The sequence below is a fragment of the Neofelis nebulosa genome, chromosome 2, assembly GCF_028018385.1.
Source record: "Neofelis nebulosa isolate mNeoNeb1 chromosome 2, mNeoNeb1.pri, whole genome shotgun sequence".
NCBI lineage: Eukaryota > Metazoa > Chordata > Mammalia > Carnivora > Felidae > Neofelis > Neofelis nebulosa.
In genome coordinates, this window is record NC_080783.1 from 179,291,069 (window position 1) to 179,318,312 (window position 27,244).

The 27,244-nt window shown below is 43.3% G+C and overlaps 2 protein-coding genes across 3 annotated transcripts; both read left to right on the forward strand.

Annotated features, from left to right (window-relative positions):
- Nucleotides 1-2,680: 2,680 nt before the first annotated feature.
- On the forward strand, nucleotides 2,681-12,317 carry MAGOH (mago homolog, exon junction complex subunit). The gene is made up of 5 exons (XM_058717354.1): nucleotides 2,681-2,859; nucleotides 4,983-5,041; nucleotides 5,668-5,778; nucleotides 10,882-10,964; nucleotides 12,078-12,317. Exons 1-5 carry the CDS (start codon nucleotides 2,772-2,774, stop codon nucleotides 12,175-12,177), a joined length of 441 nt encoding a protein of 146 aa, XP_058573337.1. The 5' UTR covers nucleotides 2,681-2,771; the 3' UTR covers nucleotides 12,178-12,317.
- Nucleotides 12,318-14,441: 2,124 nt separating this feature from the next.
- CZIB (CXXC motif containing zinc binding protein) lies at nucleotides 14,442-20,451 on the forward strand. 2 transcript variants are annotated; one of them, XM_058717351.1, is made up of 8 exons: nucleotides 14,442-14,587; nucleotides 14,776-14,859; nucleotides 15,981-16,037; nucleotides 16,405-16,486; nucleotides 16,688-16,719; nucleotides 18,472-18,549; nucleotides 19,267-19,332; nucleotides 20,191-20,451. In XM_058717351.1, exons 1-8 carry the CDS (start codon nucleotides 14,582-14,584, stop codon nucleotides 20,266-20,268), a joined length of 483 nt encoding a protein of 160 aa, XP_058573334.1. In that variant the 5' UTR covers nucleotides 14,442-14,581; the 3' UTR covers nucleotides 20,269-20,451. The 2 variants fall into 2 exon arrangements, with proteins under 2 accessions (XP_058573334.1, XP_058573335.1); XM_058717352.1 differs by lacking the exon at nucleotides 14,442-14,587 and having other exon boundaries at nucleotides 14,770-14,859; nucleotides 15,928-16,037.
- The last annotated feature ends 6,793 nt before the right edge of the window (nucleotides 20,452-27,244 follow it).

A 27,244-nucleotide genomic window follows, 5' to 3' on the forward strand; every position in this document is an offset into this window, starting at 1 on the left:
TTGTCTTCTGCCCCGTCTCCAACCTCATTACTATATACACAACCTCATTCTGTATTCTAACCACACAGTTCTGGGCCCTCTGTGTGCAACATTTCCTTCAGGAAGGCAGCCCTTAAGCCCCTAGACTGGATTAGGAGCCATCCTATGTGCTTCCATAGTATTCTGTGTTTCCCCTATTTGTAACCTTTATCTCTACATAATAATCACTCGTATGCTCCTTAATTGCCTCGTCTGCAAGTTCTATAAAGGTCTGTCTTGCTCACTGTTGTATTCCCAGCACATAGCACAGTAAATGCTCAGTGATTCATGCTGAATTCAGGCACATCAAATACACAGACCCTATTCTTTGAGCTACACCATGTTGTCTCATGCCCCCAAACCTGGATCACTTTACAGCCTGACTGGAGTCCAGTGTCCTTTAAATTTTCTCAAAACTTTTGTTATTTACCACATCTGCAGATGCCTGGATTCAGCAGTTACACTATAATTTTTATAATTTCACTCTTGGAAAATAACCTCATGGTGATTACCTGATGTTTCTATATACTTAATTTCAATTACCACCTCAAGATTGTTGTGAGGATGCAAAGAACAAGCACTTATTAATGGGTTCACATTTATTAGGTGCTTAATACCTGGTGATTCCCTTCTCTTTAAAAAAAATTTTTTTTAATATTTGTTTATTTTTGAGAGAAAGAAAGACAGAGCATGAGCAGGGGAGGGGAGAGAGAGGAGACACAGAATCAGAAGCAGGCCCCAGGCTCTTAGCTGTCAGCATAGAGCCAGATTTGGGGCTTGAACTCACTGCGAGATCATTACCTGAACCCAAGTCAGTTGCTTAACCGACTGAGCCATCCAGGTGCTCCCCGCCTTTTTAAAAAAATTTTTATTAAAAAAAAATTTTTTTTAAATGTTTATTTATTTTTGAGAGAGAGAGAGAGAGACAGAGTGTGAGCAGGGGAAGGCCAGAGAGAGGGAGACACAGAATCGGAAGCAGGCTCCAGGCTCTGAGCTGTCAGCACAGAGCCCAACGCGGGGCTTGAATTCACGGACCGTGAGACCATGACCTGAGCTGAAGTCAGACACCGACTGAGCCACCCAGGCGCCCCTTAAAAATTTTTTTTGAAGATGTTTATTTTTGAGAGAGAGACAGAGTGTGAGCAGGGGAGGGAGGGGCAGAGAGAGAGGGAGACACAGAATATGAAGCAGGCTCCAGGCTCTGAGCTGTCAAAACGGAGCCCGTCTTTCTCTTTTTTATACAATTCCCTTGTTACCACCCATATCCAGTGTTTTTTAAAAAAATGCCTTATGGTTTTATAGCAATTTACAGTTTGCAAAGTATTTTTCCAGCTTCCAGAATATTGTTTCCTATCCTTACAACAGTCCTGCCAGATGTAAAACATTATTTTGCTTATTTAAAAAATAAACTTGAGGTCCAAAAAGTTAATCAGTTCACCTTCAGTCACAGTGAATCACAGTCATTAACACAAGCCTCCAGTGATTTTTTTCCCCATCCCACACACTCTATACTCGGCTGCCGATTATTTTTTTCAGGAAGAAAGGGAGTAATGGTAAGACTGGGAATGAGAATCAGAGACCCCTACCTGAATACAGAATAGTATACAGTTATAGTAGCCAGGTCCCAAGAATGATGCCATCTCAGCACTGTCTCTAGAACTGATTTCATTACCTTCTCTGGCTGGAACTTAGATGAGCCTAAGCAGGCTTCTAATAATTAGGATTTTGATTGTCCTTTGCCTACTCACAGAGGAAAATTTTTCCACAGCCGGAAAACTTTCACTGAGGTCAACCACTTTGACCTGAAGAGACAAGGGCCTTTTGGGCATTTGTCTTCAGACATGGCTTATCTGGAGTGCTTTGCAAAAAAAAACAAAAACAAAAACAAAAAAAACACACCAATGTCTACCGTGAGAGAGCTTGATTAATTGGTTTGGGGTGGGGCTCAGGCATCAGTATTTTTTAGATGCTCCCAAATGACTCCATTGCACGGCCAGGCTTGAGAATCACTGCTGGGTAAAAAATGTATAGAAAACAAGAGTAGGAGATCAAATATTCAAATTAAAGTTCTACTCACAGCACCTTCTCTAGAGGCCAGTGAGGTAGAAAGGGAAAGGTAGAAATAAAAAGAAATAAAAAGTATTAAGAGATAAAATGGGAGGTAAGTTAGTTCCAGGGAAATGGCAATCTCCACCCTGGATTCTGGAAAAGCGTCTCTGGGAACGGTTTTCTTGAACTGGTCTGTGAACAGTAAAGTTCAGTTGGAGCCAACTTTTGACACATGTACCATTGTGTGAATTCTAGGGAGTCAGGTCGTTTAACCACGTTTTACTACTGAGACCTAGATCCAGAGATGGTGAATAGATTGTTCGACTCAGACAAGTCGAGGCTGGAAGGGCGCAGCACTCGGGATGCTCAGCCCGAAATCGAAACAACGCCCCCACCTTCCAAGGAAACCCAGAGGCACTGGAGCTGCTACTGGCCTGAGGCGTTAAGAAAACTCTGGAAAGCGAGCCTCAGCCTCGTTCCCGCCTCTGGTCGAGGAGGCGGGGCAGGTGGAAGAAGCCTTGTTTCCGCTGGGGAACGGGCCAGACTTGCCCCCACTTCCGGGATTGGGGGGCGACCGAGCCGCTGCGCTAAAGCGGACCGTGTTGCCTTCACGTCACTTCCGCGCGCCCTGGTAAACGTCAGTGTTGGGCGCAAACAGTGGCGGTGAGGTTTGCGGGTAAAGTTTGGTTGCTTCCTTGTGAGCCATGGAGAGTGACTTTTATCTGCGTTACTACGTGGGTCACAAGGGCAAGTTCGGCCACGAGTTCCTGGAGTTTGAGTTCCGACCAGACGGTAAGAGCGACCTCTGGCCCCCGGGAGCGAGGACTGGGCCTGGGGTCGGGCGAATGGGGAGGCCCGGGTTCCGGAACGTGCGAGGAGCTAGAAGAGGAAGGGACTGTTGCCTGCGGCTCGGATCTGAAAGGATCACTCCTGTGTCCGCTCCGCTGGTTCTTTCCATATGCAGGGACTTCTGTTTGGTGACATTTTTGCCCAGAATGCTTCATTCAGCAAACATTGATTGAGTGCCTACTTTGCCAGGCTCTCTTTCACATTCTGGGATATAGGAGTGAATGACAGACAAGCTTCCTCTCGTGGAACTTGTATTCTGGTGCTGGGAGAGATATCATAAAAGAGACTCCAGATAGTGACAGAGTGGTCAGAACGTAAAATGATGGAATAATTGCTGGTGGGCTGCTTCTAAGCGGGATAGCCACTGGTGTGCTCTCTGAAAAGATAATATTTAAACCGAACTCTGATTGACAGGAAGGAGCCAGCCTTGTGAAGCTCAGGAAGAATGAGCAGTTCTGGACAGAGGGAGTAACAAGTGTTAAGGCTGCAGGGCATGAACGAGCTAGGCATGTTTCAGGTGGCTAGTATGGCTGAAGAGTAGAGAGCTCTGGAAAGAAGAGCAGGAGACAGTGTCAGATAAGTATCCTGGGGCACACCATGTAGGTCTTTATAGGCCATGGTAAAGAGTTTGGATTTTATTCTAAGTGCAGCAGGAAGCAGTTGGAAAGATTTAAGGAGAGAAGAGATGTGATCTTTTCCTGAAAAAGCATTCTACTTATGGGCAGGAGTGGGAACGGGTACTTATTAGGAGACAGTTACGTGTTCCAGACAAAAGGATGTTTGTTGGGACTAGGGTGCTAGTAAAAGTGGACAGAAGGATTTAGGATACTATTGGAGGCAGAACCAATAGGACGTTGCTGTTTGATAGGATTTGGGAGAAGGGCCACCGTGGTGAAGGAAAAGGAATCAAAAATGAAAGAAAACTTCCACTAAAGGGGGGCACAAAGATGAATCAGACAAACCCCAGCCGTAAACAAACAATGACAAGACAGTGTTTTGGGTGCTGTGGTAGAAACAGATCGGACTCTGGAACAGAAAGAAGGCACCTAACCTAGCCTGAGAGAGGAAGCTTCCGGCATACAATGACTTGATGAAAGGGGGAGTGTTAGTCTTGAGTACTGTGTAGGAGTTGGTTAGGCAGATGAGTCAAGGCATTTGGACAGCATTGACATCATAGAGGCTGAAAACCAAAAAGAGCGTGGGATGTTCCAAGCAGAAACCAAGTAGTGTGATTAACTCCAGCTATGTAAGAGAGGGCTGTTGCAGGAGTGAGCCTGAAAGGCAGGCAGGGGCTCAGTTTAGCAGTTTGCCATGTTGAAGAATTTGGATTTTATCAAGAAGGCAGTGAGAAACTATTGTCAGTACCAGAGTAGCCTATTTAGATTGGTCTGTTACTTCATCACTTTGTCTACTGTATGGAGAATGAACTGAACCAAAAGAGAGACAAGGCAGTGAGGCATCAATTAATTTGGCTCTTTTTACATGTGTGCCTTCTATTCTATAGGTAAAAACAAAACAAAACCTTCATACCCACCATATACCCGATTAGTCTTTTGGATGCACATATACACAAAGGGCCTTATATGCCAAATATGCTCAATAATAAAATCACAACTTTTCCATCACGGGAGTAGATCAGAATGTTGCATGGTCACATCAATATACGTAAACAGGATTTTACAGTTTTCAGGCTGCTTTCAACTCATTTGAGCCTCAGGAGGCCCTGTGTGCAAGGAAATTACCAATTATTATCCCTGTTTTCAGCTGAGGACATTAATTTGCAGAGATAGGATTTGCTTGTGTTCTTTTACCACACGTGAGCCGCCTTTGCAAGAATTATAATTCAGTGTCAGCAGTACTTTTGGCTTTGAGGCTATCTAATAGCCTAAAGTGAAGAACTGAAAAGACTGCTATTGTTGGAACCCCAAAAATATAAATAGTAAATCTGTTAGACACTGAAGGGAAAGCTGGTATACATTTTAAGCAACAGGTGATAGTCTGGGTGAGCTAATGATGCTTTATTCATATGTTTTTATTATACATTGAATGTTTTTTACTCCTTGCAGGGAAATTGAGATATGCCAACAACAGCAATTACAAAAATGACGTCATGATCAGAAAAGAGGTAATGAGCCTTCTGAGAGCCTTTCATTCACTGCAGTTTAGCCTTTTGTCTTATTTTTGTTCTTTCTGGGAGTAGTATTGAAAAAGAATAGAGAGGGGCACCTGGGTGGCTCAGTCGGTTAAGCGTCCGACTTCAGCCCAGGTCACGATCTCGCAGTCTGTGAGTTCGAGCCCCGCGTCGGGCTCTGGGCTGATGGCTCAGAGCCTGGAGCCTGTTTCAGATTCTGTGTCTCCCTCTCTCTCTGCCCCTCCCCTGTTCAAGCTCTGTCTCTCTCTGTCCCAAAAATAAATAAACGTTAAAAAAAAAAAAAAAAAATTAAAAAAAAAAAAGAATAGAGATGCGTAGATATATCTATAGACACCTAAAGTTTTTCTCACATCTTCTTTTAGTTTATATTTTCTTTCACAGTGCTGAATCAATTACTGGTAATCATTTAAAGTCTTGCAAATGTTGGTTTAAACTCTGAATCTGCTACTTATTAACATCATTGAACACATGTTAGATGCCAGGCATGGCACTTGGTATTTTACACACGATTTTGTTTAACTGATTGTAAGCCTAATCTTTCATCACTATCTGAGTCAGAACACTTGCAACTTAAATTCCATTTTTCAATTTGCTTTCAGGCTTATGTACATAAAAGTGTAATGGAGGAACTGAAGAGAATAATTGATGACAGTGAAATTACCAAAGAGGATGATGCTTTGTGGCCTCCTCCTGACAGAGTAGGCCGGCAGGTGAGTGTTTTAGCAACTATCCTGTATTGCAGAAATCTTACAAATAAGGTGCTCTGCATATGACATTGAAGCTGTGTTGTGTGTGTGTGTGTGTGTGTGTGTGTGTGTGTGTGTGTGTGTGTGTGTGTGTTACGGAGCCCAACACAAAGCAGATTACCAGCACTTTGTCTTAAGGAGGCAGTAATCCCACAGGGAGGATACAGAGATAGCAAGTGGTGTTTCTGACCACCTAGAGCCCAGCCCTGGATTTCTCCATGTAACTCTCCCCACAGCCCTTCTCAGAGTTTTCACTGCCCACCTCACTTACTGAGTAACGACTATGGACAAAGCAGTGTGAAGATACAAAGATAAATAGAACATGGCTATTTCAGCAAACTAAGTATGTGTGTTTAAATTCATGGCTTATACATTTATTCTGAAGACTTATGGTAATTAAAATAAAAGCCAGTGTCATATTTGACTGTGTTAATAGGAAAGCTATTTCTCTCTGCCTCAGCTGCTCCCTTCCTAATCCAGACGTCTAACTGATTTCATTGTTTCTTGTCCTGTATAGCCCATTTTTCCATCCTGAAGCCAGACTAATCTTTTAAAATGTAAATGTATGTATTCCACTAATTTTAAATTCTCCACTGCCTTCATTCCATTTAAAATAAAATCCACGGGGGGCACCCGGGTGGCTCAGTCGGTTGAGCGTCCGACTTTGGCTCAGGTCATGGTCTCACGGTTTGTGAGTTCAAGCCCTGTGTGGGGCTCTGTACTGGCAGCTCAGGGCCTGGAGCCTGCTTAAGATTCTGTGTCTCCCTCTCTCTGCCCCTCCCTTGCTCATGCTCTGTCTCTCTTTCTCTCCCCAAAATAAATAAACATTAAAAAAAAAATTTTTTTTTTTTTTTTTAAATAAATAAAATCCAGGGGTACCTGGGTGGTTCAGTTGGTTGAGCTCTGACTTCGGCTCAGGTGGTGATCTCACAGTTGGTGAGTTTGAACCCTGCACGGGCTCACTGCTGTTAGCGCAGAACCCAATTCAGATCCTGTGTCCCCCCTCCCTACCCACTGCTTACGCTCTCTCTCAAAAATGAATAAACATTTATTAAGTAAATAAATGAATAATAAAATCCAAACTCCTGCCTTATCTTCGACCATTCACACAATTTCTTACTGTGTTCATACCTTACTGACCTAATTTCTGTTCCTCAAGACACAACTAGGTTGTTCTTAATTTAGGACATTTACATTTGCTACATGCTATCTGGAATGTTCTATCCAAGACTGTCTTTATTATTGCAGGCTTCAAACATCACTTCCTCAGTGATGTCTTGCCTATCCATCCAATCTAAAATGTCCCTCCCCATTTTTTTAAAATAAGATCTGTTTATTTTCCTCCTAGCATTTATTACTGTCTGAAATTGTCTTGTTTGCTGTCATGTATCCCTTTTCCTCCCCCACTACAAGAGACACACATATACCCACACAAGCTCCTTGAGTACAAGGATTTTGCCTATTTTTTTTCACTGCTGTATCTCTAGTGACTAAAGTAGTGCTAGTGTGTAGTAAAAGCTCAGTAATAATTACATTTATTAAATTAATATAAAAACCCAGATAAGTTCATTTGTAAATCACCTCAAAATGATGGGCAGCTCTTGAGGAAGAGTGAAAAAAAATCCTCAGTACTTTCTAACGTTAATTTCTAAAGTTGATTTTTAATTTATGTACATAGGATCTCAGTAGAATCATATGTACACATTTTGCTTTACCATTTGTAACATTTTCAGCTCTATTAACTCATTCAACAATCACAATAGTCCTGTGAAAAGGACATGGCATACTCTTAGGCACTAGCAACAACCTGTCGGATAGGGTAATTATGACGAAATTCCATTTGTCATCCCAGCAAAAGCTATAAAGAACTTGGGACTAAAAAAATTTTTTTAAAAATTTCTTTTTTTAAACTTGCTGGCTCAGTTAAGCACCTAACTCTTGATGTCAGCTTAGGTCATGATCTCACAGTTTGTGGGATAGAGCCCACATCTGGCTTCACGATGACAGCAAAGAGCCTGCTTGGGGTTCTCTCTGCCCCCTCTGTCTCTGCCCCTGCCCTCCTGCTCGCATGCTCTCATGCTTTCTCTAAAAAAGAACTTGGGGGGCATCTGGGTGGCTCAGTTGGTTAAGCGTCTGACTTTGGCTCATGTCATGATCTCAAGGTTCATGGGTTCGAACCCCACGCTGGGCACTGTGCTGACAGCTCGGAGCCTGGAGCCTGCTTTGGATTCTGTCTCCCTCTCTCTCTGTCCCTCCCCCACTCACGCTCTCTCTTTCTCTCACAAATAAAAAAAAAAAAGAACTTAGTAAATTTAACAAGATGTATAAAACTTACGGGAAAGGGCTTTATGAAGGACAAAAATATGTCCATTTTTATGGACGGAAAGATTCAATATTGTATCAATTTCATTAAAATTTATAAATTCAAAAAATCATAATAATTTATAAATTCATTGCAATTCAAATCAAAATCACAACAGGATTTTTCCTAAGACCTAAGAGAGCATTAAATTCATGGAAGATCAGGGGTGCCTGGCTCAGTTGGTTGAGCGTCTGACTTAGGCTCAGGTCATGATCTCATGGCTCATGGGTTCGAGCCCCCCATCAGGCTCTGCGCTGACAGCTTGGAGCCTATTTCCAATTCTGTGTCTCCCTCTCTGCCTCTCCCCCTCTCACACTCTGTTTCTCTCTCTCAAAAATAAATAAACATTAAAAAAAAAATTCATGGAAGATCAAAGGGACAAGAGTAACCAAGATAATTTTAAAGATTTCTTGAAAAGGTATAGTCATTTGTACTGTGGTATTGCCTCAGAATTGGCCAGTAAACCATTGGAACGAATAGAGCCCAGAAACAAACCCATGAAGATTATGGGAACTGAGAACAATGTACAACAGAGGTGAGCTTTCAAATTAATAGAAGTAGGATGGATTGTTTAACAGTTATACCGGTATAATTTGCAGTATGTTTACAGAATATTTTTAAGTTAGACCATTTATAGAAACAAAGCAAGATTGTAAAACATAAAACTTAATCTTCTTATTTCTGAGTAGAGAAGGAATATTTTAAATTCTTCAAGGGAAAAGATTGATAAATTTGACTTCTTTAAAGTTAAAACTTCTGTTTTAAGACATCATGATAAAGTTAAAAGGCCACAGACTGAAGGAGGATGTTTGCAAAACATCTGGTAAAGGGTTTTTATATCCAGGATATATCAAGAACTACAAATTAATAATAAAAAGATAAGAATGTGTAAAGGTTGGGGCGCCTGGGTGGCGCAGTCGGTTAAGCGTCCGACTTCAGCCAGGTCACGATCTCGCGGTCCGTGAGTTCGAGCCCCGCGTCGGGCTCTGGGCTGATGGCTCAGAGCCTGGAGCCTGCTTCCGATTCTGTGCCTCCCTCTCTCTCTGCCCCTCCTCCTTTCATGCTCTGTCTCTCTCTGTCTCAAAAATAAATATTAAAAAAAAAAAAAAAAAAAGAATGTGTAAAGGTTATGAGTAGACAATTTACAGAACTGGAAAAACAAGTGGCCAAGAAATACATGAAAATATCTATAGTTTCATTTTGAGAAATGAAAATTAGGAAAACAATGAGATGCCATTTCAGACTCACTGGAATGGCAAAAGGAGGGGGGCATCAAGTTTTAAAAAGGATATGAGAAAGGGGTGCCTAGGTGGCTGAATTGGTTAAGCGTCTGACTCTTGATTTTGGCTCAGGTCATAATCTAACAGTTCCTGAGTTTAAGCCCTACATTGGGCTCTGCACTGACAGTGCCAGGCCTGCTTGGGATTCTTTCTGTCTCTGTCTCTCCCTCTCTGCATGTGATCTCTCTTCAAAATAAATAAAGTAATTAAAAAAAGGATATGAGAAAGAAAAAGATCTTACATGGTAGTGGGAATAACATCAGTACAGGCATTTTAGGAAATAATTTGATAGTATCTGGCAAAACTGGAAAACCTTATACCTTGCTTCTAGGAATTTTCCTAGAGACATTTTCACATACATATAAGGAGATGCATGAAAGAATATTCTTGCCACATTGGTTATAGTAAAATAAATTGGGAACTTAAGTCTGCTTCAATAGGGCTATGATTGGAATATTCTAAAGCATTTAAAACTAATGAACTAGGTCACATACAAAAACAGTGTTGATGAAAAAAGCAAAAAGATGCATATAGTATGATCATTTACGTAAAAATGGAAAAACATACCACCAAATCAAAAAACATGAGTGGAAAGAATACACCTCAACTTCTGGGATGCAGGAAGGAGAATGGAATGGGGAGGTGGACCTAAACTTTGTAGGTGTAATGTTTTATTTCTTTAAAAAAAAAAAAACCTGACACAAGTTTGACATACTATTAACATTTTCACATCTGGGTGTTAAGAACATCAGTCTCATAGTTTTCTATATTTTCTGTTCGAAGTCTTTTCATAATTGAAAACTATAAATCAAAAGAAATAGGGGCGCCTGGGTGGCGCAGTCGGTTAAGCGTCCGACTTCAGCCAGGTCACGATCTCGCGGTCCGTGAGTTCGAGCCCCGCGTCAGGCTCTGGGCTGATGGCTCGGAGCCTGGAGCCTGTTTCCGATTCTGTGTCTCCCTCTCTCTCTGCCCCTCCCCCGTTCATGCTCTGTCTCTCTCTGTCCCAAAAATAAATAAAAAATGTTGAAAAAAAAAAAAATTAAAAGAAATAGAAAAAATTTAATAAAAAAGAAGTAGGACTCACTAGATTGTAAATTCCACAAGGGCAGAGACCTTTGTTTGGTTTTGCTGATCTGTCCCAAGCACCAAGAACAATAGCTAGCACACAGTGAGCATTCCCCCATAGTTTTTAAAGATTTAGAAATTGAGAAATTTAGAAATTGAGACCCAAGAGCATACAAGGATGAAACCAGTATTTAATTTCTTTGTTTCTAGTATCCAGCACAGTTTAGTGATCAGAGTGAACTGGTCTTGTTTATGTGACCATCTGTCATCGAGTTTGTATGACTTGACAGATGATGCATCTTCTGTGGGGTTGATGAAAAATCCAACTTGGCTTGACCTAGTTTTTTTAAATGTTTCTAGGAGCTTGAAATTGTCATTGGAGATGAACACATTTCTTTCACAACATCAAAAATTGGTTCTCTTATCGATGTCAATCAATCCAAGTAAGTGTACATGATCCTTATATCCAGATGTGTCTGTTTTAAAGCAGATTGATAAGAAGCCTTAACCAAATTGGGACCATCATGGTAAGATCTTGTACAAATGCAATACAGAAGGGGTCAGCTTTGTTCTCATAGAGACTCCAGATTATTTTCAGGGGCTTGCTCCTGTTGCTTTTGATGTTTTATTCAGTCATTGGTACATACAGCTTCTCAGTGACACGAATGGAGTAATGTCATAGGAGCAGCCAAAGTAGGTAGGAATCTGGCCAGAACAGAAAATGAAATATACCAAAAAGGAGCTTGAGATAAACTGTACAGTCAGTGGGTCGACCCGAACACCTTCCTCAGTGTTGGCCATTCAGACTAGCACATCTTACAGTCTATGGTGAAACTTGCAACTGTTTAGAATACAAATTAAAAAATCATGTTGTCAGTAGGGCAAATTATAGAGTTAAGACATGAGTTTGTATGCTACAAAGAGCCCTTAGAATTTGGCAACCTCTGTGGCTCCTGTGTTTTGAGGATTTAGAATTATATATGCCTCACTTTTAGTACATGTCACACATAACTGTCTTCCCTTGGACAGTCCTCTTGTTCTTAGCTAGTTGTTTCATAGTAATCTTCAGCCTCTTGGTCCTGCTTAGTACTACTACTTTTTTAAAAAGTTTTCCTAATTCTGAAAGTAATACATGCTCACTGTAGAAAACACAGAAAAATAAGGGGGAAATCACGCATAAACTTACCAATTAAACAACCATTATATCTCGAAGTATTTCTTGTCTATTTTCTGTGCATTAAAAACTATATTTTAAAAAGTACAAAAAATATATTTGAGATCAACAATCTATTTTAATCATGATTTTTTTCATTTAATATAAATATTTCCCTATTAAAAACGTTAACATTTTAAATGACCTCATAATAGTCTATTTTAATATATAACACATAGCCTTTTCCTTCAATAACACTTGGTTATTTTTTTTAAAGTTTTAATTTTGTATATATCTTTATGAAGAATATCTTGGTACATAAATAATATGGGTTTTTTAATGCATGGGGTGTTTTGGCCAGCTTTTTCAGCTTTTTAAACATATTTTTCCTCTTGCATTATAGGGATCCAGAAGGCCTACGAGTATTTTATTATCTTGTCCAGGACCTAAAGTGTTTGGTCTTCAGTCTTATTGGATTACACTTCAAGATTAAACCAATCTAGATTGAATATTGGTGTGGACACACGGGGGGTTGGGAGTACCTGTTTTTAATTACCATTATCAGGAAATTTTTGTGTATATCAGGGCAATATTTTTTTTATAAACTATAAACGTCTTTAATAAATACATTAACAAAATGCAATTTTTTATTATTTCATAAAGACCTGAGCATGTGAACTTTTCTGTTATTTTTTTAAAACACTAACATCGTATGTGAAGTGTGGCCAAAAATCTAATCAACTCTAGATACAACTAACAATTTATAGGAATAAGAGAATAGAGAAAAAAGTTATCAAATACAATAGAAATCCAATCACCAATATCCAGAGGAAATTCCAGGGCAGAGGATCTGGTTTCTTCAATAAACAAATTGCAAACATAAAACAGAGATGGGGTGAGAACCAGATTTAAGGAGATTAAAGGTGATTTAAGAGGCACATAATTTGGGGCACTTGGGTGGCTCACTTGGTTAAGCATCCAACTTCAGCTCAGGTCATGATCTCACGGCTTGTGAGTTCAAGCTCTGCGATGGGCTGTGTGCTGACAGCTCAGAGCCTAGAGCCTGCTGCAGATTCTGTCTCCCTCTCTCTCTGCCCCTCCCCCGCTCACACTCTCTCAAAAATAAACACACATTAGAAAAAAACCACATAATTAGTACACTATTTGACCCTATTTGGGTCATGATTCAAAAAACAAAATTGACATCATTGAGGAAATTTGAACACTGGATATTTTATATTAATGAAGTATTGCTAAATTTTTTAGGTGTGAAGTATTTTTTTCCTCCAGCTTTATTGAGATATAATTGAGGTTGGGGTTTTTTAAATCATCTTTTATAGATACATCTGCAGGTATTTCAGTATGGAGGAAAACATTTTGGTTTAATACATTACAAGGGATAAAATGCCTGGTCTCAGAAAAGTTTTCCAATAATCCATTTTAAAATCAGAAATACCGGGGCGCCTGGGTGGCTCAGTCGGTTAAGCGGCCTACTTCCGCTCAGGTCATGATCTCACGGTCCGTGAGTTCGAGCCCCGCGTCAGGCTCTGTGCTGACCGCTCAGAGCCTGGAGCCTGTTTCAGATTCTGTGTCTCCCTCTCTCTCTGACCCTCCCCCGTTCATGCTCTGTCTCTGTCTCAAAAATAAATAAACGTTAAAGAAAATTAAAAAAAAAAAAATAAAAATAATCAGAAATACCAACACCCATTAACAACTGATACCTAACTGATGTGGATACTGTGGGAATTTGTTCAGCAGGTGTATTTGTAGGAAAGTTTCTTGATGTTAAATCGCACTGCTTCCTTAGCCAAGGAAGCTTCCTTGCTGGTTGAACAGATTGTGGGCGCTGAAAGGAGCTGGGCTTGACAAATCTCATTTGAGGAGAAGTGATTAGGATAAGCTCACGTCCCTTAAGACAGGCCAGCTTGGGACAGGTCCCAAGTCTTCTGACTCCTGGGCCAGTGTCTCCCCCTGAACCCTCCTCCAACACACACACTGCCTCCTTCAAAGATTACGGGCCAGCAACTTAGGTGCAGATCTGGGACCAGAGATATCAGGGCTCCTAACTCCAGTGTATATCCCCACTATGGAAGGTTTCCCCAGGGCAATGAATCAAGTTGGTGGTAAAGTAGCCAAGCACAGTCACTCCAAATTTTAAATGGCCATGAGAACCCCAAAGGCGCTAAGTCTCAAATGGGCTATTCCTTGGGACACTCACAGCTTTTGTATGGTCTCAGATGTGCCCTGGGTAAGAGGACAGTTAAGGCAAGGTTCAGTAAATGTACACGGAGCCCAGAGAAGAGCCCTTGAAAGGGAGTGGCCCCTCTTGGAGACTGCAGTGAGAGACGTGTACACGGGGCAACCTTCTGAAGGCAGGTCTCCGGGGGAAAAGAGGAAAGAGCAGTTTAGAGATGAAAGGCTCCATCCCCCAAAATCTGCGAAGCTGGCTGTGGGCAGGGGGAACTGACGTGATCTAAAAAGCCTCAAAAGGCAAGCAGGAACCAAGTGGTTGTTGGGTGAGAGACGACCAGACTAGTTAGGAGCCGGGAAAGAACTGAGGAGCAGGAAAAAGCCCTGGCCGAAATTTCGTGGTAGGGTATCCCTCAAACTAGCATAGTGCTGGCACGAGATTGGCGATCAGCAAATTGCTGACTGCTGGAGGAAGGATTCGGCGGGTCTGAGTTCAGGCTAATTGCGGACTCACGACACCTACACAGGTCCACCTGATCGAAGAAAAAGCACGGCATGCCCCGGAAGCCGCGGCGCGTGAAGACCCCGCCCTCCGCTCCGCCCCACGCACGCCGGAGGTCTGCACCCGGGTGCGCTGGCAGCGCCCACCGTTTACGACGGGCCGGAAAGTAGCGGCCGCAGCCAGTGCCGGGCCTGGTCGGGCCGAGCCGGGCCAGTATGGGGGTAAGGCGAGGGCGGACTGCCGCCGGGACAGGGACGGGAAGGTGGCGGCAGCTTGTGCCAGGAGGGAATGAGAGAAGTGGGCCCGCACTGAGAAGGAGCGGGGAGGCTCGTACCGGGAGGGGAGGGACTGGGGCTAGATAGGGCTGCGCAGGCGCCGTTGTTGCAATTGCGGTGGCCCTCCCTCACAGAAAATTGCGCTGCAGCTCAAAGCCACGCTGGAGAATGTCACCAACCTCCGGCCCTTGGGCGAGGACTTCCGGTGGTACCTGAAGGTACGGCTTGATGGGAAGGGCCCTAGGCGGGAGAAGGGAGGAGTATCGTGGAGCCTGTAGGCGCGGTGAGGTTCCGGGCCCCGGAGCGACTCCGGAAGGGGGCGGGGCGCCACAGGCCCATCCCCAGGATAGTTTTCCAGTCCCGAATTGCCGGTCCAACGGGAGCTTTGTGTACAGCAAGATCGGAAATATGTAGCCATTAAATGTTATTTTTCTGGATAGAATTTTGTTCGTTTTCTAAAATGTATTGGTTAATTCTTAATTGGTAGTCTTTTGGAGTTCCTTTTGTAATTTTCTCTCCGTGAAATATTTCATGTTGTGTAAACACCGAAAGACTACCTGAAGAGGGCTTGGGGTTATTTAGTAAGGAGGAGAATTTCGCTGTTTTATATGTTGATTAGGCTTTATCGTGAAAGCGTTTTAATTTTGTGCGTGGCTTCCCCCTTCCTTCTCTACCCTATACTGGTGAATCAGGTACTCTGGCGACTGGGTCTACAGGGGCCCCCCCTCTTACCTGAGCAGTTTGAGGTCCTTCACTCTGCCAGATCTCAGAACTTCTGCTTTATTTCCCTCGTTGTCTAAATCCCAGCATCCTTCAGAACCTGGCAAAAGCTCTGTCTCTTTCAGGAAGCTTTGTTGGCACCTTTATTACCAAATACTTTGAAACCCGAGTACCAGAGCTTATTTGAGGAATTGATGCCCTTCTGCTTCAAAAAGCACACAGTCTAGTTAAGGAGACAGAGAAATAGAGTAACGACAGAGTGACGAGTACTTTTACTAGGAACCTACAAGGCCTGTGAGAACACAAGGAAAGCTCCAGACCTAATGAGGGGATGGGGGTGAGGGCTGTTGAAGCCATTTCTGTACTATATTAGCCTTGAATTTCCAGCTAGACTGGGTGCTTCTAGGACGGGTGCATGCCAGCACAAAAAACACTTGACCTGTTCTTTGCCCAGAGAGAAATTCAGTTACATCCTTGGTGGGGCTGGTTGTAAGGATGAGGTGAGACTGTGGACAAGAGGGTAGGTTGAGCATGCCCACCTCTCACTGTTCTTACCCTTCCTTTAGTGTCTGCCCAGCTGAACCAGCTATTTTACTGATCTTCTTTTTCCTCCCCCAAGATGAAATGTGGCAACTGTGGTGAGATTTCAGAGAAGTGGCAATATATTCGGCTGATGGTAACTACTCCCCCTACCACCATACCCAAACACAAACACACATATGCCTCTGGGCAGGGATTTAGGGAGAGAACCTGTGGCCCTAATCTCGCAGGTCTTTGCACCCTACTTTCTGTAGTTTGGGAGGGCAGGCACTAGTGTGATCAACACTGGGAAGACCAGGCTTCTTTGGGATGTGAGGCAGAGCTCAAAACCGAAAAGAGTCTTTTTCTCAGTCTCAAAAAGCCTCCCCAGGATTCTTGTTGTAGCAGGTGGCTCTCCCTCTCTCGATCTTGGTCTCTTTAGCTAATAAGTGGTAGGACTGGGTCTCTTTGAGACCTTTACAACTAATTGATATTTGACTAGAGGTTCTTTTTACCCTTGCCAGGACAGTGTGGCACTGAAGGGAGGTCGTGGCAGCGCCTCCATGGTCCAGAAGTGCAAGCTGTGTGCAAGGGAAAACTCCATCGGTAGGTCAGGTTGTGAATCCTGAGCTCCCCCAACCAGGCCCATATCTTCCTGGTACCAGACCAAAGGCAAGCTCATGTTACTGTGGGTGGACCCAGGCCTGAGGTGCCCAAGCGATTGCAGCAGACTCTTTTTCCACATCTGGGCACCTGGACAGGGCCAGGGTATGGACTCGTCAACTTTTGTCTTCTCTTATGTTTCAGAGATTTTGAGCAGCACCATCAAATCTTACAATGTAAGTTTCCTGCTGTGGTGGCAGGTGTGGTGGGATTAAATCTAAGCTGGAAGCTAAGAGGCCTGGGTTATAGAGTTCTGTCTGTACCAGAGTGACTTGCCATGGGACATTCATTCATATACTTGTTCACTCATTCACTCAGTCTGTCATGGTATTAGTCATCTATTCACGATATACTGGCTGAGTGCTTGGTAGGAAAGAGATTCATGAACAGGCTATTACAGTGTTTTCTTTATAAGCACTGGGCTGTGGAGCTCAGTGTACATCTGACCCAACCTGGCCACTCAGTTTCCATCACTGAGAGCACTTTGTCTACCCTGGGGGACTAGTGAGCCTTCTCTGAAACCATGGGTGGGACGGTCCTTTGGTGCATCCCATCCTTGATATTGACGTTATAACTAGTTATGCATTACTGTGTTAACAAAGTAGTCTAAAGGGGAGGGAGGGAGTGTGTGCTTTGGGTCTCTGTTTAAAAGGTAGTTACTTGTATTCATCTATCCCTTATTTAGTATTTAAAAAAATTTTTTTTAATGTTTATTTTTGAGAGAGACCATGCGTGGGGGAGGGGTAGAGAGAGGGAGGAAGACACGTAATCTGAAGCAGGCTCCAAGACTCCAAGCTGTCAGCACAGAGCCCAAGGTGGGGCTCAAACTCATGAACCATGAGATCATGACCTGAGCCAAAGTCAGATGCTTGACAGGCTGAGCTACCCAGGTGCCCCTCCCTTGTTTAATATTTTTGAAACATGTCTGATTTTTGCCAAATTCTCAGCTTTTTCCTGAAGTTTAAGGGAGAAGTCATGAGGATTTGCTTCCAAGTAATTGATAATATAGTGGAAGAGACAGATTAACAAAAACAAACCAGAGCCAACAGTGTCTCATCAGTGCTAGGCACATGGTTAATGTATAGATTTTATAGTGAATGACACAATGTGATTGAATGTGTGGGTGTGGTGCCTGGCATCTCTGAGCCCGTGGGTGAGGTAGGCATGAGTTTCCTCACTAACCCACCCCTCTCAGCGTGCCCCCTTCATGTGAAAATTCCATTTCAAAGGCTTTTTTTTTTTTTATAGTTTATTTATTTTGAAAGAGAGAACATGAACAGGGGAGGGGCAGAGAGAGGGAGAAGGAGAGAGAATCCCAAGCAGGTTCTGCACTGTCAGTGCAGAGCCCAATGAGGGGCTTGAACTCACAAACCGTGAGATCATGACCTGAGCTGAAATCAAAAGTCAGACACTTAACTGTGTCACCCGGGCACCCCTCCAAGCCTCCTGTCTCACAGCATGGCAGATGGTTAGCAAAAGGCTGCAGTTAAGTGTACTGGGCCATTTGGAAGATCTGGAGACTGTATAGCTTAACATTCTTCATATTTTTTGAGAATTTTATTTATTGAGCATAGTCAGGGACTATAGCTGGGCACTTTACACATAGTTCAGATTCTCACAACAAACCTGCAGTGGTTTCTTCAGCCCAGTCTGACCATCTTAGATGGGAAGAGAGGCAGAAGGCAGAGCTCTGTCTGAGCTCATATCCAGGCAGGCTGACTCTAGAACCCACAGTGTTTCTTCTACAGCATGTGTACAAGAAGGTCTCACAGGCCAGTGCAGACTTCTTCCGGAAGGGAATGGGTTGCTCCTGAGTCCCATTCTGGGCTCACAAGGGCAGTTGGGCCCACTTGGCAGGAAGAGCAGGGGCAGTGGGATCATCCTAAGGGCCCAGTTGGGCCTGCCCCCTCAACACACTTCCTTTCTAGGCTGAAGACAATGAGAAGTTCAAGACAATTGTAGAGTTTGAGTGTCGGGGCCTTGAACCAGTTGATTTCCAGCCTCAGGTGCGTGTATCTTCCCAGGGAACCTGTATCTTTGCGGGGGGGAGCATATAGAAAGTGACAACAGAACTCTGCTTCATGCAGAGACCATGGACTAGGACTTCCTTCTCAGAATAATATTAAGTGCCTACCATATGATGGGCACATTCTGGTCACTTTTACGTGTTACTTTGTTTAATCCTCATAGTGACCTTGTGAAGTTATTCACACTATCTTTCAGACAAGGAAAGAATTTCAGATTTTGCAACTTGCCCAGGGTGACAGAGTTCATAAACACTGGTACTGTTATTTGAATCCAGGTCTGTCAGACTCCAGAGCCAGTGCTTATCCCACTTTAGTTGTGCAGCATTTTGACCTCATAACAAATCTGTGAGGCAGGGAGATGAGACAGTCTTGTCATCCCCATTTCATAAACAATACGACTCAGGTCCAGATAGGGGAGTGATGTGCCTAGGATCTCAGAAAATTGGGTAATGGAAAGGTTTACCCCCCACCTCCTGCCTCTGGTCCAAGGCTCTAGTTTGGAGGAACTACTATACTCCTGGGGCAGCTGCCAGACCCTGGAAGTGCAGTAGTTATTCCAGAGCAGGTGCCCCCACTGCATCTCTGTCCTCCCATCCCAAGGGTGGTGGGAAGAGAGCCATTTCCCTGGCCAGGCCTCACATGCCAGACTGGTGTCTCCTTTCCCCAGACTAACAGCTGCCGTCCTGTCACCTACAGGCTGGGTTTGCTGCCGAGGGCGTGGAATCGGGGACGGTCTTCAGTGATATTAATCTTCAGGAGAAGGTACAGGACTTGGGGGGGTCTTGCAGGGTGCTGGAGGGTACCTGGTGGGAATTACCCTTCTGGTAAACAAAGATCATCAATACAAAGCTGACTCCACATTTTTTTTGCTGATGATTTTGGTGTTTAAAATAGCCCCAAGTGTAGTGCTAAAGTGCTGTCTAGTGTTCCACAAGCAAGAAGTCGGGTGTGCCTAATGGAGAAAATGCATGTTAGATCAGCTTTGTTTAGGCAGGAGTAACAGTGCTGTCAGCTAGGAGCTCAATATTAATGAATCAACTATATATATTAAATAAGGTGTTTTTTGGGTTTTTTTTTAACAAAAACCTACCCAAAACAAGGTTATATATTGATTGAAGAAAATGTGATCAGATGCTTCTGAGAACCTAACCTTATATCTTCCCTGGGAATAGTGGTTCACTGTTTGCTAATTCAGTGTTTGTAGTGATTATGTAGATTGTAACTACCATGAATAACAAGAATCAACTGTATTACTGGCCACATTACTGTCTTACATAGGCCTTGTGGTCAGGCTTCAAAAGAACAGAAACTTCAGTTTGCATAGCACCTAATAACAACAGTAACTGAAATTTACTGAGCTCTTATATGCACCCAGTACTATGCTGAATACTTTTACGTGTGTTACCTCATTTGATTCTTTCAAGATGGAGGTCTGCTACTGTCCACCCCCCCCCCCCTTTTTTTTTTTTTAAATAGAACTGAGACTCAGAGAAGTTAAGTGTCTTGCCCAAAACGCAGTCTGGCTCTGTTCTGGGTCATACATGTTTCAAGTCCCAGTTCGTGACCACTGTGCACACTGTCCCATCTCATGAGGCTAATAACGGCCATTTTCCCCCATAGGACTGGACTGACTATGACGAAAAAGCTCAGGAATCTGTGGGAATCTACGAGGTCACCCACCAGTTTGTGAAGTGCTGAACCCTCTTCCTGCACACTTGCCTCAAAGAACTGAGAAGGGACAATGTGCCCCAAGCAGCAGAGCCCACTGAGGCTAATCCCCTCATCCCCTGTCTGCTGGAAGCTGTCTGAGCCCTCACAGCCTGTATGCTGGGCTCTGCCACAGCTTCTCAAGCATCACCAATAAAGCCGCTGTTTGTGCTACACTGGTGCATGAAGACAGAGTCAGGTAACAGCCACTCCCTCCACAAATGACAGTTCATGTTGGGAGTCTCTGATTGCTTCCTGGCACATTCCCACAGCACAGGATCCATTCTGTACTTCTCAGGGCTCTCCAGCTCTTGGGGAGGGGGCAGGTCAACCCAGAGGACCTACGTCCTGAACCAAAACACTGCACTGACCACCTTGCTCTCAGGTAAACCCAGGCATCTCTAGCTGGTGTCACTTCATGTTCCAGGGCTGGTAGGGACTTTGGAGTCAACAGTCCAGTCCTGGCATGAATCTGCTCTGTAAAATTCCTGCCAGACAGTCATCAGGTCTGTGCCCACTTGCTGTGATGGGGCAATCCTCTCCCATCAGGGGAGTCAGTATGAAAGTTCTTCTTTCTGCTAAGTCAGCCTCTGTGCTCCCTACAGCTCCTGCTGGTCCTGGGTTGTCACTGTGTGGTCATGCAGCCCTGTGGAGGTCTGAAGATCCCCCTGCAGAGTAGAAAGAGGAGTTCAGTGCACAGTAAGGTCAGGAGGACATGCTCATGCCTTCACACTGGTAAATCCACCATCTGGAAAACCTGCTGTGTGACCTTATTGCTCTAGTGTTCTGCTGGAACCAGGAATTCTTTGGAATAAAAATTACTGCAATTTCTGAGAGGCCCGTAGGGGAAGAGCCTGCCCACTTCCAGACCGGTTGTGGGGGGCACTACCTCAGATTTCAGGTAAAGCTGGCTGTATCCAAGGGTGGCGAAGAGATTCCTACCTTGTCCATTCTCTAGTATGGCACATACCTCATGTTTCCTCCAGGTTCTGTGTTCCTGGCCCCTGGACCTCTTTTTTTGTACCTGATAAAGCAGGGCTTCTTTGGCCCTCCCTCAGCAGGTCTATGAAGTGTGTCACCCACAGGGTCCAAGTCCACTGCCTGGCATGAAAGCAAATAAGTGGAAGAAGCCTGAGTAAGCAGCCTTTCTAGGTTTTGGCCTCTGTAATATCCAGTGTGTGTTTGCTCATAAAAACAAACACTAAAAGGATCTCAAGGTTTTCTTTATATTTTAGATTATTTTCTCATTTCTCAGGGAGGTAGAAGAAACCAAATGATCACTAACAGATTAAAGGAAAAATAGGTTATGCCAACAGATGCAGAAAAAATATTCAGTAAAATTTAACGCCAATTCAACAGAAACAACAAACCATAGAAACTCTTAGCAGACCACAAGTAGAAAGGAACTACTCTCATCTCACAAAGGAGATCTACAGAAAACCTAGAGCAAAGGAAATGTGTGAAGTATTCCATGCAAGGTCATGGTAAGATGAGGATCCCCTTGATCACTGCTACTCTTCCTTGTGCTTGAGATCCGACAGCAAAAAGAAAATAAGGGTAAGTCTCGAAAAGGAAGAAACAACTCATTTTCACAGATTGTGATTTTCCACTTAGAAAATCCAAAAGCATGAACAGGTACTGGAATTATGATCAATACCCAAAAACCAAATGCATTTCAGTACGATGGCAATATGCAAAATCTAATTCAAGAAAAAAGTGCCATTTATAATAGTAACAACAAAAAATACCTCCAAAAGTAACTAGGAACTAAATCTATCAAAAATGTTTATGACCTTATTGGACGAAATTATTAAACTTTGCTGAAAGGTGCTAAAGCCTAAATAGAGACCTATGCTATTGTTGATTGATAGGAAAACTTGAAATTATAAAGATCCTTCTCAACAAATGTATCTATAAAGTTCTTGTGGAAATCTCAACTTTTTTTTTTTAACAGAATGTAAATTAATTCTGAAATCCATGATACGACACAGGTGGGAGACTCCCTCTACCAGACACCACGATGTAGTTACAAAGCAATGGCAGTTAAGCCACCATGATATTAGAGAAAATTACTAAACTTTGCTGAAAGGTGTTAAAGCCTAAATGGAGACCTATACTATTATTGATGGATAGGAAAACTTGAAATTATAAAGATCCTTCTCAACAAATGTATCTATAAAGTTCTTGTTGTAATCTCAACTTTTTTAACAGAATGTAAATTCTGAAATCCATGATATGACGCAGGTGGGATACTCCCTCTACCAGATACCATGATGTAGTTATAAAGCAATGGCAGTTAGCCTCCATGATATAGTATTTGTATATTGTGATATACAAATAGAACAGTGGAACAGTAGACAGACCCCTGCATGTATGAAAACTGCATGGTTTAAGACAGGTGGTATTGCCAGTTTGGAAATTATTAACTTGCCAATAAGTGGTGCTGGGGCAGTTGTTTACATTTGCCCATTAAATGAAACTGGGACGTTATTTCACTGGCATATAAGTCTATTCCAAGGTTAGTTCTCTTGGGTGCTTTGATACAGCATTATGCTGGGTAGAAGAAGAATCCTGGGCTCAGCGTCTTGCTTACTGTAAACCCTGGGCAAGTACGTTTCCTCTCAGGACCCCATTTTCGCCATCTAAAAGAAAAGGGCACTTTGACCTCTGACATTCTGTTGCTCAATAAGATTAGTCAAAATGGTGGCAGCATGTCTGAGGCCTGCCCCTCATCACCACCAGGAAAGTTAGTTCCTGGCCCCACACTCCAGGACTGTGGTCTCCTGTCCAGGTAGTGGAAGTTAAAGCAGCCAGATGTGGGGACAAGTGGAAGGATGAGACCATTTGAGGCCTAAGTTCCCTACCATCTTAATTTGGACATTCTGCAAAGGTCCTCAGTATGCTCTTACATGATCCCTGAACAGCTGTTTAAAAGGTAACCATCTTTATCCAGTAGCATTTTTTTAAAGTAGGCATGTGTGTGTAAACACTTGGCTTTTTCTGAATAGCAATGAGATGAAGGTTGGGTAACATTAGGCTGCATCCTCGTGTACAACAGTCATTTCTGTTGTTTCCCAGAAAGGGCAGAGTCACCCAGAATCTCTGCCTGGCTAGGCAGCCTGAGTGATCATCTCACAATGCTGTCCCCATTGCTGTGTGAGCCAAGTTCCCCTGGACTGAGCCCTTTCCCTCATTAGCCATTAGAGCTCCAGAGAAGGCTGCCTACCTGGCTGGCCTTCAGAAAGCTCAGGACCCACAACACTGGATATCTTCACTCTCCTGACACTTACCATGCATCTGAATTTTCATTTGGCCATCTTCCCTGAGGGTTTCTGCTGCAGCAAGCTCTAGAGGGAGAAAGATGAATCAGACCCACGCTGTCTTGTTCAAGAGCCAAGTAACTAAGCCACTAATTAAAATAGTCACTGCCAAACATGCATATGCATTGGACCACTGGGATTACTTGAAAAGGATAAATTTCCTGGCCCCACGTCATTCCCACTGAATTAGAATCTCTGGGCTAAAACCTGAGATGAATCTGACGTTTCTAGATCACCAGAATCACTAGAAGAGATTTCATAGCAGGATGTGCTCTGGGCCGCTGCAGGGACTAAATGAGATAATGAAGGCAACGTGTTCAGCGCAATGTCGGGGGCACAGCACACAGGAAGAAATGAAGGCAGTTCCAATTTTGTCAGAAATGCAGACAGTCTAGGACACCTGGGTGGCTCAGTCGGTTAAGTGTCTGGACTCTTGATTTCAGCTCAGGTCATGATCTCACAGTTTGAGAGACTAAGCCCCTTGTTTGGCTTTGTGCTGACAGCACAGAGCCTGCTTGGGATTCTCTCTCTCTGCCCCTCCCCTGCTCTCACACGTGCAGATGCTCTTTCAATAAGTAAATAAACGATAAAGAAATGCAGACAGTCTGGGCTGTTTTCTAATGACTAAGTACCCACATGGAGCTGCTCCCTAAACTGGGAAACAGCAGTAGATAGCCAACCTTGCCCTAGTTCCCCAAGTACTGTACTGCTGCTATAGCTCCCTCTTCTGAGCCTATCGCTTCCTGCTTAGAAAGAATTGGTTTGGACTGGAAAGACACAATCTAACAAGACAAGACAAACACCAGCTGTTGCTTATAAAAGCCAATTACTTAGATTTATAGCAGACATGGGCTGAGTTACAGGTGAGAAAAGACCTGGCTTTGGGTTAATCATAATAAGCTCACCCTATGACAACTGCAAATTCACTGTGAATTAAAAGTGATCACAGGCTAGATCAAAAGAAATAATGGCAAGAAATAGGATGAGAGCAGGCCCTATCTCAGCCCCTGATTGGTTAGTCATGCTGTGGTGAACTGTCTCATTTGGTGCTCTGCACTTTAATGCAATTACAAACAAAACTCAGTAGGCCTGGAGATCATTCCTGTGAGGTACAGTGTGAGAACAGGAGAGGTTTCTCTAGGAGAAAACATTAGGAAGGGGGTTGGGGGGAAGGGGCAGAGGTGATCAGCCTCTACAGAGCTGAAGGACTGACATATGGAAAAGTGCAAAGACAAATTATACTCCATAGGGGCAAACTAGCACCAAGTGTAGAGTTTCAGGGGGATTTCAGTTCAATATAAAGGAGACTCTCCTAATGTCTATCCAGAATTGGAATGTGATACATTTTACTTCATGAGCTCCCAATCCCTGGAGGCTTTCAAGAAAAGACTGAGGATTCAGGCCTCTAACTTAACACAAGACCAGATTTATCGCATCAGAATTTCTATTTTGATGCATCCAGGCAGGAATTACTGGGCTAGACAATACTAGGAATTTTACAACCTTAAGAATCACTACTACAGACAAATATACGGAGTTGAACTGTCAAATGTCAAGGCTAGTCGGTGAGAAAACCAAAAACTTGTTTCTCTTCTGAAATATCCTAATAACAAAGTTTTAACAATAACTGAAGAGGAAAATGAATTTGCAACCAATGTAATTCAATGAGCTAGCTCCCCTGAAAAACCTGGGCTCTCGCTGGGTTGTTGCCACTCTTCTGATTTGCTTGGAGTATGGAGAGGCTGCTTCAGTACCTTCGGCATACTGAACTGTAAGCACTGTTGTCCACTCTCTCTTGCCCAGCTCAGAACCTCTACCTACAGTGACCATCTTGCCGTTCCACGGACTACAAAGGCTCAGATGCCACGCACTGTGTTGAACATGGGGATGATGATATAGCCCTCAAGACGCTTGCTGGGACAGATGAACGGACAATCACAGCACGGGGCTTCAGGCGGATATTGTCAGTCAGTTCCCAAATATTTAACCAGCCCTGGGCCCCTCCAGTTGCCCACAGCCTCACAATGGAGACAGTTGCAGAAACTGTAAAGTGCTGTGGGAAAGGTTAAATTGTCAGGACATTTTGGGCATACTCAGGAGCACTAATTCAGTCTCAGGATAGGGTGAGGGGAGGTTTCCTACAGGAAGTGAAATCTCGCTGAAATTTCAAAGATGAGCAGAAGATGACCAAAAGGGCGGGGAGGGGGTTATGTTCCAAGCAGACGCAATGGCAAATAGCATGGCATCCCTGAGGATGTGCAAGCTGTTAAGATAGGTGAGGCTGAAAATATCAGTTGGGTCAGCCCCCTCAGGGACTCAACTGTCACATTAAGGGATATGGACTTCTTTGCAAGGTAGTGAAAAACCATTTTAGAATTTTAAGCAGGGATATTTCAAGCAGGCTTGAAACAGGGAAAAAAATCACTGGCTACAGTGAGGAGGAAGAATGGACTGGAGTGAATGAGTGAAGTCTAGAGTCATGAGGGCCAGTCAGGAGTGAGGAAATAGATTCCACCTCTTGAAAGGAAAAGCTACAAGGTTACCCTGCAAAGGTGTGGGTGCTAGGAGAGAACAGACATCTCCAGCAATAACCCACTATGTGTCAGGCCCTTTACTGGCCAAAACAGAAGTCAAAGCTAGGAGCAGCAGGAGAATGGAGAAAGGGACGACTCGCCACACCCTAACCTCCCTCACTTTCTCCACCCACCACTGTCTTGTGTCCCCCTCCTCAAATTCTAGCCATTCTTTGTCATCGTGTTACATGAGGATAATTGGAGAGGTGTCGCTAGATTCGGAAAGCATGTTTGATGTGGTCTAACTTAAAACATAAGCTAGTAGGAACCACAATGCGATACCATTTCACACTCACTGCAATGACCACATGCAAAATAGACAGATGGATGATAAGTGGTGGTGAGGATGTGGAGACATTGGAACCTTCATACTCTGCTGGTGGAAATATAAAATGTGTCCAGTGGAAGACACCCTAGCAGTTCCCTAAATGACCAAACAGAGCTATTACATGACTCAGCAATTCCACTCCTACATCTATACCCAAGAGAAATGAAAACATGTCCACACAAAAACTTACACACAAATGTTCACAGAATTATTCTTAACAGCCAAAAAGTAGAACAACCCAAATAGCCATCAACTGGTGAATGAATAAAATGTGGTATATCCATATGCTGAAATAGTATTCAGCAATACTAAGAAAATAAGCATTGATACATACTAGACTATGGGTAAACCGTGAAAACATTATGCTAAGTGAAAGAAGCCAATCACAAAAGGCCATACATATATCCTATAATTCCATTTATACGAAATGTCCAGAATACGAAAATTTAGACAAAGAGTATATTAGTGTTTGTCCAGGGTTTGTGGGTAGGGAGGGAGGAGTTGAGGGAAAAGGAGAGTGACTGATAACAGGTACAGCATTCATTGGGGGGATGAAAATATTCGAAAATTCATTGTAGTGATAGTTGTGCAACTGTGGATATGCTAAAATGGCTGAATGATACATTTTAAATAAGTGGAATATATAATGTGTGAAGTATATCTCAATAAAGCTATAAAAAAAACATAAACTACATGATATCCACAAAACTCACTCAGGAGGTCCAGGGGGAATCTCAAAGAAAAGC

Bases quoted from the DNA above. Each gene is read 5' to 3' on its own strand.
- CZIB (XM_058717351.1), top strand. The intron at 16,038-16,404 runs GTAACTACTCCC...TACCCTTGCCAG, and splicing joins GGCAATATATTCGGCTGATG to GACAGTGTGGCACTGAAGGG. The intron at 16,487-16,687 runs GTAGGTCAGGTT...CTTATGTTTCAG, and splicing joins TGCAAGGGAAAACTCCATCG to AGATTTTGAGCAGCACCATC.
- MAGOH (XM_058717354.1), top strand. From the start codon at position 2,772: ATGGAGAGTGACTTTTATCTGCGTTACTACGTGGGTCACAAGGGCAAG. The intron at 5,042-5,667 runs GTAATGAGCCTT...ATTTGCTTTCAG, and splicing joins ACGTCATGATCAGAAAAGAG to GCTTATGTACATAAAAGTGT. The intron at 10,965-12,077 runs GTAAGTGTACAT...CTTGCATTATAG, and splicing joins ATCGATGTCAATCAATCCAA to GGATCCAGAAGGCCTACGAG.